Below are 20,055 nucleotides of genomic sequence, written 5' to 3' on the forward strand. Positions count from 1 at the left end.
AGGTTATTGGTGCGATTCCAGCTCCCACAGATGAATGCCGTTGTTGTGTCCTTAGGCAAGGCACTTAACCCACCTCGCCCCCAGAGTCTGTGTGCACTGGTGTGTTTTAATGTGTGAGTGGTTCCTTGTTGTAAAGCGCTTTGAATGTCTGAAAAATAATAATCATAATAATGCATCAGTTTTACATGGAGCTTTTCTGGACACTCAGAGACACTTTACAGATCATTATTCATTCACTCCAGACCAAGAGGTGGTAAGATACTATTGTAGCCACAGCTGTCCTGGGGCAAACTGACGGAAGCGAGGCTGTCAATCTGCACCATCGACCCCTCTGACCACCACCATCACTGACACACACACTACTTTCATACTAGACAATGTGGGTGAAGTGACGTTACACAACATGACACAACATGAATGTAAACACACCGGATTGTAGCGTCAGGCTAATTTCCATCCGTTGTTCCAAAAGTGTCTTGCCTAAGGACACAAAGTCATTTTTTTGCGACTTGATGTTCCCGGTGGCCTCCCATCCAAGTACTAACCAGCTTTGCTTAGTTTCTTAAGATCTGACGGGATCAGGATTTTTGACAAGCCGGTCTTGAATGTGAAAAAGCGCTAAATAAACATGTGACCATTTACCATATCACAAAGCATTAGGTATTTACAATGTTACAAGTGTAGATTAGCATGCTAGTTGTTAGATTTACCATGATGTAAAAACTCTAAACTGGTCTTGGAAAGTTGTGAAAATCACTCATAAACTCAATGCGTTGAATAGTTAGAAGAGTCATGTGTTTTTCCACCTTCAAGGCACTTTTCTTTGTTCATTTTCATTAGTTTGAGCAGCATGTCTGTATAAAGGTACATGACAAACACAAAGACATGCACACGTACAAATGCTGGGACCATTTCTGGTGCTCAAAAGGAGTAGATAGAACAGACGTTTTAAAATGTATTGTGTCCTACCCAAACATGTCATTAGCTTTTATTTTTTTTCCCCAAAACTCTTTACATCAAGGAATGACTCACCCATTTGCACACATTCACACATCGAGGGGGGTTTAGTGTCTTGCTCAAGGGCACAGCAAAAGTATTCATCTGGCAACCTGTGGCTCAGTGAATCAGGCCGATCAACCGAAGATGAACCTCCAGATCAGAAGACGAGCTCGACCACCTGAGCTGCTGCTGCCCCTTTAACATCCTTTTATTTTATTTTATTTTTTCGATCCATGGGGTTGTAGTCTATGTTTTGTTTTGTTTTGTTTTGTTTTGAAGTGCTGCAAAATGACCAAATAAACTACTACTTATAAACCAACTTTTCTATCTTCATGGAGACCAAACCGGACCAAGTTACATGCCAGATCTGTGGAGAGGCGACCCCGCTCAGAGTAAGAACGTCTCTTTTTCTTGGTATTTTTCACCTATAAAACCATCTATAATTAAATAAATGTAACGTAAAGCTGTTTAATGTCACGCTGCGGGACATTCTAGGCAGAGCAATGACATATCCATGGAAACGAGCAGGTGACGGACCACTAATCGAAAAGTTACACAGTGCAGCTTTAAGTTAAGCATCTATTGTTCAAGTGCTGCGATCGCGATATTTGTACAGGAAAGAATAACGTTGAACGAATAAATGAATGAGCCCCGTTTCCTACTTTAGAAAATATAGTGTATAAAATTGCATTATTAGAAATCAGAATCAGGAACTGCAAAAAACAAAAAAAAGGCCAAAATTTAAGGTATAAACACTTAAATCTATCAGAAAATGACATAAAAGTAGAGAAATGAATTCGTGTATCATTCGTTCATTCGTTTTTCAATATAAAACCAAAAATAAGAAAACGAAAAAACAACAGTTTTCTTCGTTATTTGTCTCCAAAACCAAAATGAAAAAATGGATAACGATTCGTTTTTTCAGTTTTCGATTTTGTGTTTAAATGAAGAATGGAAAAAACGGATAACGGCCGTTTCCCGTTTACGTGACTGTGACTGCGATGAACTTTTGCACCGCATACGGACTGAACCGGGACTGATCCAGGACCGAGACCAGAGCGGGACTGAGACCGGGACCAGACTGGGACCAGACCGGGACCAGACCGGGACCAGACCGGGACCAGACCGGACTCCAAGCTTTCACCCCAACGAAAACGAACCGAACTAAGAGCTTTTGGTTCAGATGGACCAGGTCCGGGACTGAGACCGGGACCAGAGCGCTACTGAGACTCAGTCCCGCTCTGGTCCCGGTCTGGTCTCAGTCTGGTCCCGGTCTCAGTCCCGCTCTGGTCCCGGTCTGGTCTCGGACCTGGATCAGTCCTGGTTCAGTCCGTATGCGGTGCAAAAGTCCGGCATCGCAGTCACAGAAGTCACATAAACGGGAAACGGCCGTTATCCGTTTTTTCCATTCTTCATTTAAACACAAAATCGAAAACTGAAAAAACTAATCGTTATCCGTTTTTTTCATTTTGGTTTTGGAGACAAATAACGAAGAAAACTGTTGTTTTTTCGTTTTCTTATTTTTGGTTTTATATTGAAAAACGAATGAACGAACGATACACAGATTGAAATGATCCATCTGTGCTGAAAGATCATTTTACTTGACGAGTTCTCTTAAAAACAAACGACCTCTAGACTGAAAACAAGATAAAATAAACTGAAGTTTTCAAATCTAGGCCAGATCAGAGAAATGTGCAGTGTCATGACGGGCGGGCTTTCCCTTGTGTACTGATACCGTTTGGTGATTGACAGGTGAAGATGTAATTATGTGTTCAATAGCGACGTGCTGTAACCAGTCCATCACGTTTACTCCTCCCTTAAGCCTCTGTTACTCTGGCAGCCACAACTGAAACAGAGCTGGAGTTATGCAAATAAACAAATAACACGATGAAAGGGTAAAGTATTTTCTGATCTGTGTTCTAAAGTCGTTTCCTTATCACAAACAGATCTGGAGTTGTGTTTTGTTTTACTCGCACATGTTAAAACACACAAGTCCTGCAAATGTATTTATTGAAGCGTCTCTCCAAAGAACACTTGGACTTTTCCATTTGTTTATTTATTTATACGCTTGGGAATGAGAAACGCAATTTCAATTCTTCATTTGTTTCGTATGAAGAATTGACAATAAACTGTTTTGAATTTGAGAGAAGAACTCAGCCTAAATTAATTTTTTTTGTTTTGTTTTGTATTTTTGTTGTGTTTGTTGTGGGTGTTGCTTCACGTTTTTCTGTTTTGTTAAATGCTGAATACTGTAATTTGTTAAATGTTATATATTCTGTTGTCCTTAATAAAACAAAACCACAAAACACTCTGTTCCACCTTGTGATGTCATGTGGAAATGCAGGAAGTGTGTACGAGTGTTTTTAAACTTTTTCCCTAGAATCACTGGTATAATTTCAGTCCTGGAAATTCCAATCTCTACTGAACAAAAGGTAAAATGAGCTGTTCACTTGGAAACTACCACTTCATGACATCACAAGGTGGAACGGAGCATTTTGAGCTTTGGAGATGTGGGGTCTTGCTCACCGTGAACGCCACAAACAAACAAAACCACTCACCCATCCAACTGTTGTGTTTCCTTTAAAGTCCCACGTGGTTTATTTGTGAAAAAAGTTAGAAAATAGACCATTTAATGACAGTGCGTCTTATAATAGCCCTAATAGCCAGAAAATACGGTACCAGTCATTGTTAAATGCACATTTGCACTTCGGCGTGTTGCAGATTGACCGACTGTTTGTGTCTCGCTCCTTCTGGGTCACAGACGCTACGAGAGACGCTCAGTTTAACGGCCCCAATGAAAGATCATGAAAACCCGGACATTTCCGTCACTTAAAAAAAAAAAACGCCTAGAACAGGACGCAAAAAACTGACATGTCCGGGGAAAAACGGACGTTTGGTCACCCTACCATATTTTCCCCGACTGTTGCAATGGAACGCATTTTGACTGATTATTGATTGATTGATTATTTATTCCGGTCACAGGTATATTTTGACATTAATTCACAGACAGTCATATTTAACATACACAGGTGTAGGTTGAAGTTAAAGCTTATTCTGCCTTTACCCTTTATTCCTTTGTCAGAGCGTCATCTTAACACCAGCTCATCTTCATAAATACAGCGAGAGGAAACAAACAAATCAGAAACAGAACAACAAAGTTCTACAGCACAAACTAAGAATCATATTTCATGTTTCTGTCCAGAGTTAAACATTTAAACTCCTTTGTAAAGTGAAAGAGACTGGTGCACAATTGTAGGTTTTCTGTACATTTACAACGGACGTCGGAAGAACTGACCTGGATTTATCGACTACCGACATTCAATAGAACGCAGCAAATGTGCAACGACTGTTTGCCCCACAGCGAGACCTACCCCGACCCGCCCACCCCCTCACCTTCCTCCTCCGCCGCACCAAAGCCTGTGGTAAACTCCTCCAACATGTACCAGGAAGTCTCCCCATTAGCGTCATCTTTACAAACGTGTTCGCGGTCTCCGTCAAACACTGAGCCCAATTCATAAAACCCTTAACACGTGATCCATGTCAAAACACTCCGCCGTAATTACAATCATTTCCCCGTAAATATCAGTTATCAGCTCGTCTCAGATGTTCCGTGCCGCGCCCTGTAATTAAACCGTAATGCGTACCTTGAAGATGCCCACCCAGTCTTTGGGGTGGGGGGCGATGTAGGGCGTCAGGGTGTAGTGGCACTCCAGGGGGGCTTGGGGCAGGAAGCTCTTGCCCACGTTCTGGAAGATGACGTGGGCGAAGTTGGAGGTCTCCATGATGCTGACGCTGCTGCCCGGGGAGGAGTCCACCACCTGGAACGAGGACATGGTCTCCAGCGGGTCTCCTCAGATCTCCTCAGGGCTCTGGAACAGGAGAAAGTCAGTTTAGAGCTTTTTGCAGATGACGTTATGACATTTAGAGCTTTATTAGTGGGTGGCAAGGGGATATAAATGGACCCGGTCAAGCAGAAGTAAACAGCAAGGCCAAAAATTCTAGTTAATCTGATATAAAAATGTATTGAACAGATACATATGTACTCTAGTTTATGAAACTGTTGACCTTTTTTCTGTACCATTTTTGGTTCTAAAGTTCCATATGTTTTAAACAGACCATGTATGAAACATGGAACAAAAATTATTTCCCAAATTTCAAAGACCTGAAAATCATGTAAATAAATGGATGTATTTCATCATATCTTGTGTTATTCCATCTTTGAACTGTTGATGAAGGTACAGGATTTTTAAAAAAATATAATATTTAAAATGATAAAAATTTGCTTGGAAGGACTGACATATTTTATAGAAATAGTTTCCTTTCATTTTGAAGTAATATTAAAGTATTCGGAAGAAAAAAGCGACAAATGATGTAAAATCCTGCACCTTCTACTTGTTTGTACAATTTTCCCTCCGTTACTTTTCCCTCCGTTACCATGATCTTTCTTAATAAAAAATCATGAGTCAAAAAGTAAGAGGTTTTTCAACCTAATCTTGTACCATATGGTAGAAAAACTATATGAAGCAAATATTCAAACCAGTTTGTTAAGGATTTGTAAGTGAGAACCAAGAGTTATCACTGTTTGGATTTATTGACCAAAAAGTGCTGCATATTTCATTCCCTCCGTTACCGACATGAGTTTTTAAATGTTTTGTCAACAACTTGAAAGAATCTCACAGGTTTAACTTGACCCTGTTGGAGTGTAACTCTTTCCTACATTCTGATACTTTACTTATTTCAATAGTTCCTCTAGTTTCTGAATAAGAGACATTTGAATGTCAAAAATCTGCCCCTGTTTCCCTCCGTTACCACTTGACCGAACCCAAATGTACAAAAAGTGACACATTTTCTTCTGTAAAAGCTCAAAACTCTCTCAGAATATTACTAAAAGTGCAGAGTTTCTGTCATGCCGGAGACATTTCTGTTAACTGTGCTGTGAGATCCTGTGTTGTCAAGATTAGATTTTGTATTTGGACGCAACTTGATCATTCTCAACATTTAATTACTTAATTCTAAGTAATTACAGTGTTCCCTCGTTTATCGCGAGGGTTACATTCTAAAAATAACCCGCGATAGGTGAAATCCGCAAAGTAGTCAGCTTTATATTTTACAATTATTATATTTGTTTTAAGGCTGTAAAACCCGTCAGCATAAACTTTATACACTTTTCTCAGACAGGACAGTTACAACCCTTTTTACATCCTTCTTAAAACTTATTGCTGCTGTCGTCCTTTTGTTATTTTCCTCCTTCTTCATGTAACGAACCGAAGATTCATTTATTCCATAATGGAGACCTACAGCGCAGAGTCCTGCACGGGTCCATTTTGGAGACTCGCACCCGTGCAGGACAGGACCACACCTGCCCATTAACCCGAGATTCAAACTTATATCAAACAAATATCAAAAACATATCAAACTTTTGCGATGCCTACGCCACGGACTGAACCGAGACTAAACCAGGACTGACCCAGGACTGAAGAGGAGGACTAAACCAGGTCTGAACTAGGACTAAAACAGGACTATTTTTGACCAATCTGATCCCTGCCAGCAGTAAAGAGAAACATAAACTGTCATTCGTTTCGATAAATAACAGAAAAGCTTCTTAAAAATGACCAAAACACAAAGAAAATGTGACTGTACTGACTCACATTTTGGTCATGAATGGTCTCTGCGTAACTTCTTGATTACGCCCTCGTTTTACAATTTTATTATTTATCAAAAAAACAGGGATGTCCCAGTTTTTTATTTTGAAATTCTGGTCAGAGAAAAACACTTGACCCACTATGATATTACAACAATATTTAACCATGCAGTGAATCTTTTATTAACTAGTAAAAGGACTCAAAATATTAACAAAAAGACTAAATAGAGACTAGCTTCACATTATTATAAGTTGTATTTCTTTCCATGTACCTCAGAAACATCCACTGGGTGTGACTAAGGAGTTTAGTGCCGGACGATAAAAGATAATATTTAAACTTATATTGAGAAAATGAAGCAGAACACACGTGACAACCCTAATGTTTACGTCTGCATGGTCTTCTGACTCATTTTAACGTCTGGATTTAATACGGTTTTGTCTGGAATTGTGAAAAGAGCGAGTGAATTTGTCCATTCTAGACTCACTTGTGGACATTTGTTGGTGCATTTTTTCGCTTTGTAGTTGTTTTCAAGCACGATTTTCTGTATTTTAGCCAAACAAATGACAATATATTCTTCTCTTTACACTGCGAAAAAGCTTGGCCAAAATTTTAGACATAATAAACACTTAAATCCATCAGAAAATGACTTAAAAGTTGCTGAAATGATGTGTCCATGCAGCAAGATCATTTTACTTGACGAGTTCTCTTAAAATAAACGACCTCTAGGCTAGAACGAAGCGTCTCAGAACAAGTAAGCAAAAAATTAATCTGAAAACAAGATGAATAACCTGATACAAGTTTAAAAATCTTGGCCGGATAAGCTGGTGCTGGTAAGGATCAAATAACAATTATTTTTTTCAGTTTTCGATTTTGTGTTTAAATGAATAATGGAAAAAACAGATAACGGCCATTTCCTGTTTCTGTAACTTAGACTGCGATGCCGGACTGGACCAGGACTGAACCAGGACTGGACCAGGACTAAAACAGGACTAAACTAAGGACTAAACCAGGACTAAACAAGACTAAACCAGGAAAAAAACAGGACTGAACCAGGACTGAACCAGGACTAAACCAGGACTAAACCAGGACTAAACCAGAACTGAGCCAGGACTGAACTAGGACTAAACCAGGACTAAAACTGGACTGAACCAGGACTAAACCAGGACTGAACTAGGATTAAAACAGGACTAAACCAAAACTAAACCAGGACTAAACCAGGACTAAACTAAACCAAGACTAAAACAAGACTAAACCAAACTAAGGACTAAACTAGGACTAAAACAGGACTAAAACAGAAATAAAACTGCAACCTAAACCGGGCCCATCCCGGACTAAACAAAGGACTAAAACCTGGTTCAGTTCTGGTTCAGTCCTAGTTCAGTCCTTGTTTAGTCCTGGTTGAGTCCAGTGTCGCAGTTAAACGGGAAACGGTTATTATCCGTTTTTTCCTTTATTCATTTAAACACAAAATCTAAAACTGAAAAAACAATCCATTATCAATTTTTTTATAGTTTTTTTTTTTTTTTTCTTTTATTATTTTTGATTTTATATTGAAAACGAATGAACGAATGACACAGGGATTGTTCTAGTCTATGTTTTGTTTTGTCATGCTGCAAAATAACCAAATAAACTACTACTAATAAAACTACTACGGCATGCGGCAAGATCATTTTATTTGACAATTTATCTTAAAATAAACAACCTCTAGACTAGAATTAATCATCTCAGAACTAGTAAGTCGATAATAAATCTGAAAACAACATGAAATAACCTGATATAAGCCTTAAAATCTTGGCCAGATCAGAGAAATTTGCAGAGAACTGGGTCGTTTCTTGTATAAAACTGGGTCAAATCTGTGGTTTTGTATAAATCTGCAGGGTCAGGGGAAACTGGGCTCAAAACTGGGACTGTCCCGGGTAAACTGGGACGCGTGGACACCCAGATTTTGTCCTTTTCGTGACATCAGCACGAGCCATTCTCAGGGTGGTGCCAGGGCAGGATCCGTACGGCGGAAATACAACATCAGTGCGCAGTGCCAAGTGAAGTACGCGGATTATTGTGCAAAAATAAAGCCAAACTGGGGTATAAAAACGTGTAATGTGGTAAAATAAATGATGAAAACGCGGAGAGACAGTGGCCCATAACACGCAGCAAACCCACGTCACGTCCCCCGCGGCAGAACGTGCGTTTATGACACGCTGACAATAACACCGAGCCCAGTTTCGCGGAATAATCTGATTAAATACGGATCGTGGAGCGAGCAGGCCGCGTCCACGTCCTGCCCACGTCCACGTCCACGTCCTGTCCTGTCCTGTCCGCGTCCTGTCTTAGCACAACATTAGCCCCGCGGAGAGTCTGCAGTCAGAGCGCGCAGAGGAGACGCTGTGTACCCATGTCAGACTGAGTGCGCCCGGGCACGGAGGCTTCGGAGGGTTCGGGGAGGGGTTCGGGCTGCTCCTCTGCCGCTGTCTGTCCTGGTGCCGCGGTGGTGCTGGTGCTGCTGATGGTGGTGGTGGTGGTGGTGCTCTTGTTGTTGTGGCGATGACGCGTCTGCTGCTGCTGCTGCTGCTCAGGGATGCGGCACTTCCGGGGTGATGCTGAGGAGGAGACTCACGTGAGAGGATTCTTAAAGGGACACGAGGGTCTGTGTGTCTGTGGGTCTGAGGGTCTGAGGGTCTGAGGGTCTGAGGGTCTGAGGGTCTGTGGGTCTGTGGGTCTGAGGGTCTGTGGGTCTGTGGGTCTGAGGGTCTGAGGGTCTGTGGGTCTGAGGGTCTGTGGGTCTGAGGGTCTGAGGGTCTGAGGGTCTGTGGGGTCTGAGGGTCTGTGGGTCTGAGGGTCTGAGGGTCTGTGGGTCTGAGGGTCTGAGGGTCTGAGGGTCTGAGGGTCTGAGGGTCTGAGGTCTGAGGGTCTGAGGGTCTGAGGGTCTCATCTGTAGGCCTTTTCGCGTAGGTAGTGTAATCCAGCTCTGTGGCTCATGCAGACCTGCCTCGTCCTCGTGCAGGTTCTGCTCACAAACTGTCTGTGTTATTATCTGTACAACACGAACTACCACAAAAACAACACGAGCACTCAGTTAATACTAAGTAATATTATGTTCATATTATGTATGGGGAGGGCAAACTTTTTGACTTGTGGGCCACAAAGGGTTCTAAAATTTGACGCAAGGGTCGGACCAGGAGTGTTTTTGGTAATCATATCTCATGATATATATATATATATATATATATATATATATATATATATATATATATATATATATATATATATATATATATATATATATATATGTGTGTGTGTTTCTCCCCTTGCATGGTGGTTGGTCTCTCTCAGGTCGTCTACCAGAGTCCTGGGAGCCTGAGAGTTCTTCAGTATCTTTGCTGTTCCAGTACTGCACTTTTCTGGACTGAGATGTTCTGTTTTTTTTCCCCTGTATCTGTTGTCGTCTCTTCCAGTTTGGGGGTTACAGCCCCGAGTGTCCGATCACCACAGACACCACTGATACTTTCACTTTCCAGACTTTCTCCAGCTCCTCTTGAGCCCCTGGTATTTCTCTAGTTTCTCTTGTTCCTTTTTCCTGATGTTACCATCTCTTGATGTTGTGATGTTCCACCACCACGGCTCTGCTCTGTTTCTTATCCACCACCACAATGTCTGGTTCGAATCCCCCCTCTGATGGGCAATGAGATAACCAGTGTGGGTCCTTGGGCAAGACCCTTTGTGTTACTGCCCACCTCATATAATGATGAGAGACAATGAAGCTTACGAGATATTCAATTATGGTATACATATACAATATGGTATATATAAATATATCCCATATTTGAAAATCATTACAAAGTATTACAACACAATATCTGTCTTTCAAGTCCTACAGTATTTACTATTTATTGAAATGACTTTTAAAACACTATTTTTATTATTATTATTCAAGTTCGATGGGCCAAATTAAAAAGATGAAAGGGCCGCAGATGGCCCCCGGGCCGTAGTTTGCCCACCTCTGTTTTATATCCTGTGCTTCAGTATTTATTATTTTATCAACACTAATGTGGATCTAAAACAAAACAGAAACAGAAGTGACATTTTCACTGTGGAACTGCACTCGAAAAGAGAAATCCAAAAACAAAAACGAACCAAACCTGTGACCAAACCTGTTCACATTAAAACATCAAACTGTGATCAACTTTCCCTGCACAGAAAAAAAGGCAGTGGGAGGTTTGTTGTGCACTGAACCGGAAGTCCCGCCTTAACCTCACTCCCATTGGTCATGTGGGATAAATCCTGCGCTCTGATTGGTCGGGACGCGCTGACTCTGCCGTACTTCCGGACAGCTGATCTGTCACCGCACGCAGGGGTCAAGGGGAAACAAGCATGGCCGCGCTATTCCGGGGGTCACGCACACTTTTATTCAGCTGGAACAAACATGTGGACTCCGCCTTGGGTAACGTATCCGCCGCGCCGCGCGTCCGCTCCTCACACCGGCTCTTTTCACGGCTCTTTCTGCACGCAGCGGGCGGTGTTAGCACTAGCACGTTAGCTCCGTTAGGTAAACAGTGTTGTTCCTGATCAGACCCAGACGCACGGGCGCCCCTCACCTGCGGCTCACCTGCGGCTCACGGAGGCTCACACGCGGGAGAAAAGCCCTGATGTGTCCCGCTGCGTCTGTCCCCGGGTTCTGTTGTTTAGATTTAGATCCAGAGACACAAGAGCAAAGACAGAACCTCATCTGTGTCTGATGCTCTGATGCATGTTTGTTTATTTTCTTATATAAGAACTAAGGATGTAACAATAACCCAAATATTGTGATATCGTATCATCAGAGTTCTCACAATATATCGAATTACAAGTCTGTTTGCTTAAATGAAGAGTTTTGGTGCAGCAATAGCTAAAAAAAAAGACAGAACTACATAGACCACAGGTGTCAAACATAAGGCCCGGGGGCTGGATCCGGCCCTCCAAGACCTTTAATGTTGCCCTCAGCTGATTTTCTACTAAAATATTTTAATCATATTTTCTTTTAAAATATTGTTAATTTTCTGTGGTGTTTATCACAGCAGCGTCTCCAGCGTCTCTGTACGTGGCCCCTCCCACCAGAGCAGCACAAATGAAGACTTGTCTCTTTCCAAACGCTCTTAAAGGACGATCGTTTTGACTGTTGACCGTGACACCCTCATCAGAAAAATGTCAAAAATGAGAAAAGTGGAGCCGAGTGCAGGATTTTACAAGAAAAATTGACTTATTCCTATATGAATACAAGTTCATGTTAAAACATTGTGTTGAAATTGCAATTTATCTTAAATTTTCAGGTTGTTCATAATATATAATAATATTTTGTAAAAGAAACAGTTCATCAGTTAAAAAAGATTTCTGTAATAGATTTGGGTTTCTCTGCACAAATATTTGAACTTATTGCTGTTTTTTGGAGTATATATGCCATGAGTTTTCTGATCCGGCCCCTTTGGGATCAAAGTAGGTTGGATTCGGCCCCTGGACCAAAATGAGTTTGACACCCCTGACATAAACCATGATCCTTTGCTCCATTTCAGCGCAGATTACAAGAAGAAATAACAGTTCTAACACTTTTAAGTCTTAGTTCTTTGAGTTAAGTCTTGTCAAGGCATTTTAAGAGGAAAAAGTAGTACCTTAACCTCCACAAAATATCGCAACAAAAATAATAATAACAGTGAGATGTATATCGTGAAAATATTGTACAGAGAGATTTGGATACCCAGGGTGTCTGGGTGCTCCCCTAGAGATAGAGTGAGGAGCTCAGTCACACGGAAGGAGCTCGGAGTAGAGCTGCTGCTCCTCCATGTCGAGAGGAGCCAGTTGAGGCTCGGGCATCTGTTTCAGATGCCTCCTGGACGCCTCCCTCGGGAGGTGTTCTGGGCATGTCCCACCGGGAGGAGGCCCCGGGGAAGACACAGGACACGCTGGAGGGACTATGTCTCTAGGCTGGCCTGGGAACACCTCGGGATCCCCCTGGAGGAGCTGGAGGAAGTGTCCAGGAAGTCTGGGAGTCCCTGCTTAGACTGCTGCCTTGGATAAGAGGAAGAAAATGGATGGATGGATGGATGGAGATTTGGATATTGTTACATCCCTAATCATGAGCCTCCCCACCATATCGTGAGCACAATAAATATCGTACTGTGAGGTTCATACCGTGACCATATCGTATCGTGAGACTTGAATATCATTACACCCCTAATAAGAACATACACTACTGGTCAAAGGTTTTAGAACACCACACTTTTTCCAATTTTGTACACTTTACAGTTGCCCGAAACGTATTCTAAACTTTTGAGTGATGAAAGTGTCCACCTTTGGCAGATATAACAGCTGAACACACTCATGGCTCGATCTTTTTACAAAAGAAATCAAATATTGTTCAGAAAGTTTTTCCCAAGTCTGTTGCAGAAGTTTTCATAAATGTGTGGCACTTGTCGGTCGCTTCACTCTTCTGTCCAGTTCATCCCAAACCAGCTCCATGGGGTTTAAGTCTGGACACTGTGCTGCTGCTGGACACTCCAGGTTTTCAAGCTTTACCATCTTGTTCTTTTTTCCTGAGGTAGTTTTGGCCGAGCTTGGACTTGTGTTTTGTATCTTTTATCTTTTTTTCAACCTCTGTCTGTTCAGTTTTTACCTTTGTACCATTTCAAGCTCTTTGTTGGACTTGCACGACTTGAACGGCAATAAATAACTGGAAAAATGAGGGTGTTCTAAAACTTTTGACCGGTAGTGACAGGAAATTACATAATCCTTTGGCTTTGTATTTACTTCTGTTTGCAAAGATTGTATTTATTACTGCATGTAAGAGGAAAAACGTGCCAAGATATAATGGTTAGTTTGTTGGTCTGTGTAACATTCGTTCTTTTGAATTTCAATTAAGAACGGAAAACAGTTTATTTAATTATTCCGCATTATTAGTGTAAAAAAAAAAAAAAACAGATTTAAATTTTTTATTGCTATTGTTTATTTTAAATTGTTATTTCTATTGTTTATTTCAAATAACCCCAATAAAACAGCCTCCGTGCCTGTTTTAATTATGATATTTTATTCTCTCTGGTTTATTTGCCCTGGAAAGTTTGAATTAATTTGTTTGGAGCTCGTTTTTGAGGGGGTCCTCATAGTTACAACAACAAAAGACAGATCCAGTAGGGCAGACAGGAGGATATAGAAATTCACATAAACATTAAAACAACAAAATCAACACACTCACACTTGAATGTTTGACACATAATAAAGTAAATTTGAACAAAGAAACTGAGACAGAGTTCAAAGATGAATCACAAAATCAACAAGATGAACAACAAAATTCAACAAAACAATGACACGGGTTCTGTAAATATTGAACCAGACCATTTTTAAATGAAGGGACAGAAGTTAATGCGCGAATCGATGTAGTAGAAGTTTTGCTGCTGCTAGAGAATAAAATATCAAAACTAAAATAGGCACCGAGACAGTTTTTTTTATTTTTTTATTTTATTTTGATTGGTGTTATTTGAAATAAACTTTAAATTAAATATTGGAAATGGAGGTTGAATTCTGGTTTTTTTTTTGTTTGACACTAAAACAGAATAATGAAATAACAAACTTTTTCCCCATTTTATTGTTTTTTGTTCTTAACTGAAATTCAAAAGCACAAATATTACACAGATCTTTATTTTGTTGGTTCAGTGAGAGTTTTTATTTTTGCATGAACGACAATGGAACTATCATCTTAAACACTTTGAGGGCGAAATGTTTTAGGCTGAACTCAAGTTGAAATTAAAGATGCACTATGTACTTTTCTGCTGCTTGTCTCCATGGAGTTACGTTTGCTTTGCCTGGAATGTTCCGCAGTTTGGCATTAACCTGATCTGTCCAGCCTGTGTTTCATTTTATTTGGTAGAAAAGTTCAGCGCTATTCTGTGTAACACTCTAAGCCAAGCAACAATATCACCATGGAGACGAGCAGGTAAAAAAGTGACGCGGTGCTCCTTTAAATCCTGGACAGTTTAGTGGGACTTTCTCCGTGTTTTTCGTGTGTTGTTTCGCTTTGGTCTCTGGTCGATCAGTGAGTGAACGTGTGCTGTGTCAGCGTTATAAACATACAGTGTTTTCACAGAACGGCCCAAAGTTCAATCCTACAACTGCTGCCAATGTTTACTCTGTAGTAGGGCCGTCAAAAGTGTAGAAATCTAACACTAACTGATACTAAAACTACTATAAAACCTAGATAGACGAGCTGGTATTGATACTAAAAAGTCCCATTGACAGGATCGAAATGAACGTCTTAAGAATGATCTTGAAGCTGCATTAGAACAAGTATAAGAGCGCATAGATTAGTACCGTATTTTCCGCACTATTAGGCGTTCTAGATTATAAGGCGCACTGTCATTAAATGGTCTATTTTCAGTGGTTTTGTTTGTTTGTTCGTTCACGGTGACTCTGGGCTTTGTTCAGTTGTGGCGTGTAGGGAGGGTGCTGTCTGGGACCAACGGATTGTCGGCGTGTTCGCAGTGACTCGGTTGTTCAGTCGTGTCTAGAAGCGGCACGTTGCACTCGAATCCGTGTATCATTCGTTCATTCCTTTTTTCAATATAAAAGCAAAAATAAGAAAACGAAATAACTGTTTTCTTCATTATTTGTCTCCAAAACCAAAATAAAAAAACAGATAACAATTCGATTTTTTTCAGTTTTTGATTTTGTTTTTAAATGAAGAATGGAAAAAACGATAACGGCCGTTTCCCGTTTTCGTGACTTCCGTGACTGCGATGCCGGACTTTTACACTGCATACGGACTGAACCAGGACTGATCCAGGTCCAAAACCAGAGCGGGACCAGGGCGGGACCAGGGCGGGACCAGGGCGGGACCAGGGCGGGACCAGGGCGGACTCCGAGCTTTGACTCCGAGCCTCCGGGGGTCTGAGCCCTCTGCGAGCCTCCGGTCCGGTCTGAGTCTGGTCGCTCTCCGGTCTCCGGTCTGGTCTCGGTCTCTCCCGGTCTCAGGTCTCTGGTCTCAGTCCTGGTTCCGGTCTGGTCTCGAACCTGGATCAGTCCTGGTTCAGTCCGTATGCAGTGTAAAAGTCCGGCATCGCAGTCACGAAAGTCACGAAAACGGGAAACATTATCTATCTGTTTTTTCCATTCTTCGTTTAAACACAAAATCGAAAACTGAAAAAAACGAATCATTATCCGTTTTTTCATTTTGGTTTTGGAGACAAATAATGAAGAAAACAGTTGTTTTTTCGTTTTCTTATTTTTGGTTTTATATTGAAAAACGAATGAATGAATGATACACAGGATTCACTCACTTTTTCGGTTCGTTCCTCCGTTCCGTTCCTCGTCGGCGTGGAGTGATGAGTGTGTCTGTGGGTGTGTTTCGCTGTGCGGTCGCTGTCTGCCCCGTGTGTGTTTGTGTGTTCTGCGGGTGGTGCGGCTTTGTAGTTTACTGAAGTCGTCTGAGTGGATTCGTGTATAGGGCGTCTGGATTGTAGGCGCGCGGTCGTTTTCTGATGGGGTTGGAGGCTTATGGGCGCGTCCTCTGGTGCAGAAAATACGGTATACACTCATTCTATTGTCTAAAGGAAGTGTGTTTTTAATTCTTCTTCTTTATATTTTCGTGGTGTTTAACATAAATCACAAATCTAGCTGCAGTCAAAAAAATCACAACCAGATATTTTTTCAGAAATGGTTCAACCCTTGTAGCCAAAAGGCAGAGTTATCGTTCTGTGTCGACTCAACGCACACTGACACTGTCGTCTTGTTTTCGTCGTTTTTGATTTATGGATCTGCGTCGAGGTCTATGCGCCGCAAAGTAATTCACCGCCACAACTAGGGGTGTAACGATATCCAAGTTTCATGATACCATATCATCACGGTACGAACCTCACGGTACAATATTTATTGCGATATCATGGGAAAGCTCACGATATGTTGGGGAGCCTCACGATTAGAGATGTAACAATATCCAAATCTCTCTGTACGATATTTTCACAATATACATCTCATGTTACGATATTTATTGCGATATTTTATGGAGACTGTGAACAATAATATGCTCCTTTTTCCTCTTAAAATGCCTTGACAAGACTTAACCCAAAGAAGTAAGACTTAAAAGTGTTAGAACTGTTATTTCTTCTTGAAGTCTGCACTGAAATGAAGCAAAAATTCATTAATTTACGCGAAGAGACTTTGATATATTGGGATGGTCCATGAGATTACTGTGAGAACTTTGACGATACGATATCACGATATTTCGGTTATTGTTACATCCCTAGCAACAACACTAGGAGGCGAGGATTTAAAACTGACGCTGGTGTTTACAAAATGAAGCGGGAAAGCGGAGCACCGGAAATATATATGGAGTGGATGTAGAGACGACCAATCACAGCCGTAATTGTCTGGGTCGTTTTAACACGTAGTTAGAAGATTTCGGAGGTACACATCGGTCGACACAGAGGGAGTTCAAGGCGACGCAGACGATTTGACGCGTGACCAGAAATTGGGCTTAAATCTTCTTTGGGGAAATCTGAGGCTGTTGAGGCCAGCGTGAGGTCCTGATAATTTTTGTTTGCTCAGTGTGTGTTTGTTTTGTTTGCTCAGTGTGAGTTTGTTTTATTTGCTCAGTGTGTATTTGTGTCGTTTGCTCAGTGTGTACGCGGACCATGGCCTCTAAAACCCCAGTGGGCTTCATCGGTGTGGGGAACATGGGAACGCCGATGGCCAAGAACCTGCTGAAGAACGGTTACCCCGTCATCTGCACGGACGTGTTCCCCGAGTCGTGTAAGGAGCTGCAGGACATAGGCGCTCAGGTAACACGCTATACTGTACTGTACTATACTATTCTATACTGTACTATATACTTCACACAATGTAGCTGCACATCCGGCAGTACAAGATCTCTATCTCTGAACAAAAACAAAACACTGTCACACCACACTGCTGCTGTCACTACTGTAGTTCCAGCTCTCACAAGGGCGTCCGGCTGTTGTGTCCTTGGGCAAGACGCTCATCTGTCTGCAAGAGTGTGTGTTTTTGTGAGGCAGACGCTGAATCACGGTTAAAATAAGCTCTGGGCTATAACTGTGTGTTTTGTTTCATACATGTTTGTGCACATGAGACACACACACGCTGAATGAAACACTTTAAATAGGTGGGCGTGTTTCACATCAAAACAAAACTAACATTGAAATGAATGAATGAAGCTTTCGTGATCTTGATCGGTCTGTGTACCATTCAGTCTTTTCAATTTGTATTAAGAACGAAAAGCAATAAAATGGAAAACAGTTTGTTATTTCATTTTTCAGTTTTAGTGTCAAACAAAAAACAGATTTGGACCTCTATTTCCATTATTTAATTTAAGGTTTATTTTAAAAAAAACACCCATCAAAAAACAGTCTCATACCTATTTTAATTTTGATATTTTAGTCTCTCTGGTTTATTTGCCCCGAAAGTTCTGCTGCGTGCGAATTCAGTGTCATCTGAACAAAGGAGAGTTTATCGCTGCTTCCTGCATCATGGAGTTCAACAATGACTTTCTAAAATGGAAAAGTAAACGCGTCGCTATAAAAGAAGACGACACGTTTGTGCACAAAATTGCAAAGATTTTTTTTAGGAAAGCCCTTCTCGTAGCAGAACTTCTGAGGCAAATAAACCAGAGAGAATGAAATATCAAAACTGAAATAGGCATGAGACTGTCGAAATCTGTTTTTTTGTTTGACACTAAAACAGAATAATGACATAAACTGTTTTCACATTTTATTGTTTTTTGTTCTTAATTAAAATTCAAAAGAACGGATGGTACACGGACCTTGAGGACTCAGGCTGTCCTCTCTCCTTTCTGCAGTTGACTTCAGGACTGACAGAACTAGGGACGGGCATTCGATGAAATTTTCTTAATCGATCGTCGGAAGAATTAACGATCGATTATCGATTAATCATTAACGTTTTTATATTAAAATGATCATCATTATTATTACTATCTGCACTACTAATCTGCATAAATAAATTCAACTTTACGACATATAAACCGTAACGACTCTAGAGCCACATCAGCCCGTTTGACATTATAATGTGTTTAATTCAGTTTTGTTCAACTCACAGAAACAAAACTTAAAACCACATCACTAATTTGCATAAACTAAGCGAAGATAAAACTACAGCTCTTGTGTCACTGATGTGGTTCAATTTCTGTTGGATTAAAAGACATGACTCAGGTGAATACAGGTTAGTGTGACCAGATTTGCGTTTGTCAAAACCAGGACACCGTACGGGGGGAGGGAGGTGGGGACTCGTCATCGACATTGAGCGACTCTCACCTGGTAAAACTTTTTCCCACTGGACACAGAAACATATGTGCTGCTTTATACACTGTGCACATGGACTCACACTTGTCCCGAACGCAACGGAAAGTGTGGAATTTCTTGTACAAATCATCGTTAAATCCACATTTGTGCTTCGGTACGTTGTAGACTGACCCACTGTTTCTGTTTGTGTCTCGCTCCTTCTGATGCAGAGACACATGTACACACCTGTTTGGTCACGATACACACAGAAACATACATTCGATTTGTCTATTAAAATTAACGTAATCGATGAAATTCTTAATGATCAATTATTGATTAATCGACTAATCATGCCCATCCCTAGACACAACATTAACTCTTTTTTACTATGGGTCAAGTCGCCCACACGTGCACATGTCAGTTCGTTCAGAATTCTCTCAACATCACTGCAGATGTGTTTAAAGTGTGTGTTCTGGTGCAGGTGGTGGACACTCCGGCCGACGTGGCGGACAGAGCCGACCGCATCATCACCATGCTGCCTTCAAGTCCCAACGTGATCGACGCCTACATGGGAAACAACGGCATCCTCAAGTACGCCGTGACAACACTCATGACTGTCATAAGTAGAGCTCTCCTCTTTGGTCTGTGATTAAACTCAGGAGCTCTAAACGATACTGAGACTGTAACTCGTCTTAAAGGCAAAAATCGCCTGTAAAGAAATCATTAACGTAGCCGGCATTTACCTGAAGTAATACGTAACATTACGGTGGCCCCTGTGGATCAATGAAAACTGGACACAACATGTATCTAGACTTTGGCCTCTACCACCACCACATAATGGGGAATTTACTCTGTAGTACATTTTACTAATAACAAACAGGCAATACATTTAAATACATTTATTCAACTAATGAGCAGCAAAAAAAAAAAAAAGAAAAAAAAGAATGCTGCCTGAATCTAGGTTTGTGAAAGATAAAAATATAAGATTACAAACGTTTAAATCTCAAGCTTTATCACTTTTATTTTATTTTATTAATTAATGTATTTTTATATTTATTTATTTATTTATTTAATTATTTATTTATTTACTTATTACTCATGGGATAGTGAGAAACACAATTTGGATTGTTTTGTATGATCTTTTAAAA

General features: G+C 40.9%; 2 protein-coding genes across 2 annotated transcripts in view; one reads left to right on the forward strand and one right to left on the reverse strand.

Annotated features, from left to right (window-relative positions):
* Window positions 1-9,204, reverse strand: part of LOC110160382 (tax1-binding protein 1 homolog A-like) — a 101,738-nt gene extending 92,534 nt beyond the window's left edge. Inside the window, exons 1-2 of the mRNA XM_055157022.1 lie at window positions 9,032-9,204; window positions 4,644-4,868 (exon numbers count right to left, since the gene is read on the reverse strand). Coding sequence (XP_055012997.1) covers window positions 4,644-4,832 — 189 coding nt within the window. The 5' untranslated portion in view covers window positions 4,833-4,868; window positions 9,032-9,204. The remainder of the gene's footprint in view (window positions 1-4,643; window positions 4,869-9,031) is intronic.
* Window positions 9,205-10,973: 1,769 nt separating this feature from the next.
* Window positions 10,974-20,055, forward strand: part of LOC110160392 (3-hydroxyisobutyrate dehydrogenase, mitochondrial-like) — an 89,099-nt gene continuing 80,017 nt past the window's right edge. Inside the window, exons 1-3 of the mRNA XM_020925031.2 lie at window positions 10,974-11,079; window positions 17,274-17,434; window positions 19,389-19,498. Of these exons, the coding sequence (XP_020780690.2) occupies window positions 11,010-11,079; window positions 17,274-17,434; window positions 19,389-19,498 (341 nt within the window). The 5' untranslated portion in view covers window positions 10,974-11,009. The remainder of the gene's footprint in view (window positions 11,080-17,273; window positions 17,435-19,388; window positions 19,499-20,055) is intronic.

This window comes from Boleophthalmus pectinirostris, unplaced genomic scaffold (genome assembly GCF_026225935.1).
Source record: "Boleophthalmus pectinirostris isolate CB_2022bp ecotype Guang Dong unplaced genomic scaffold, ASM2622593v1 HiC_scaffold_21, whole genome shotgun sequence".
Taxonomy (NCBI): domain Eukaryota; kingdom Metazoa; phylum Chordata; class Actinopteri; order Gobiiformes; family Gobiidae; genus Boleophthalmus; species Boleophthalmus pectinirostris.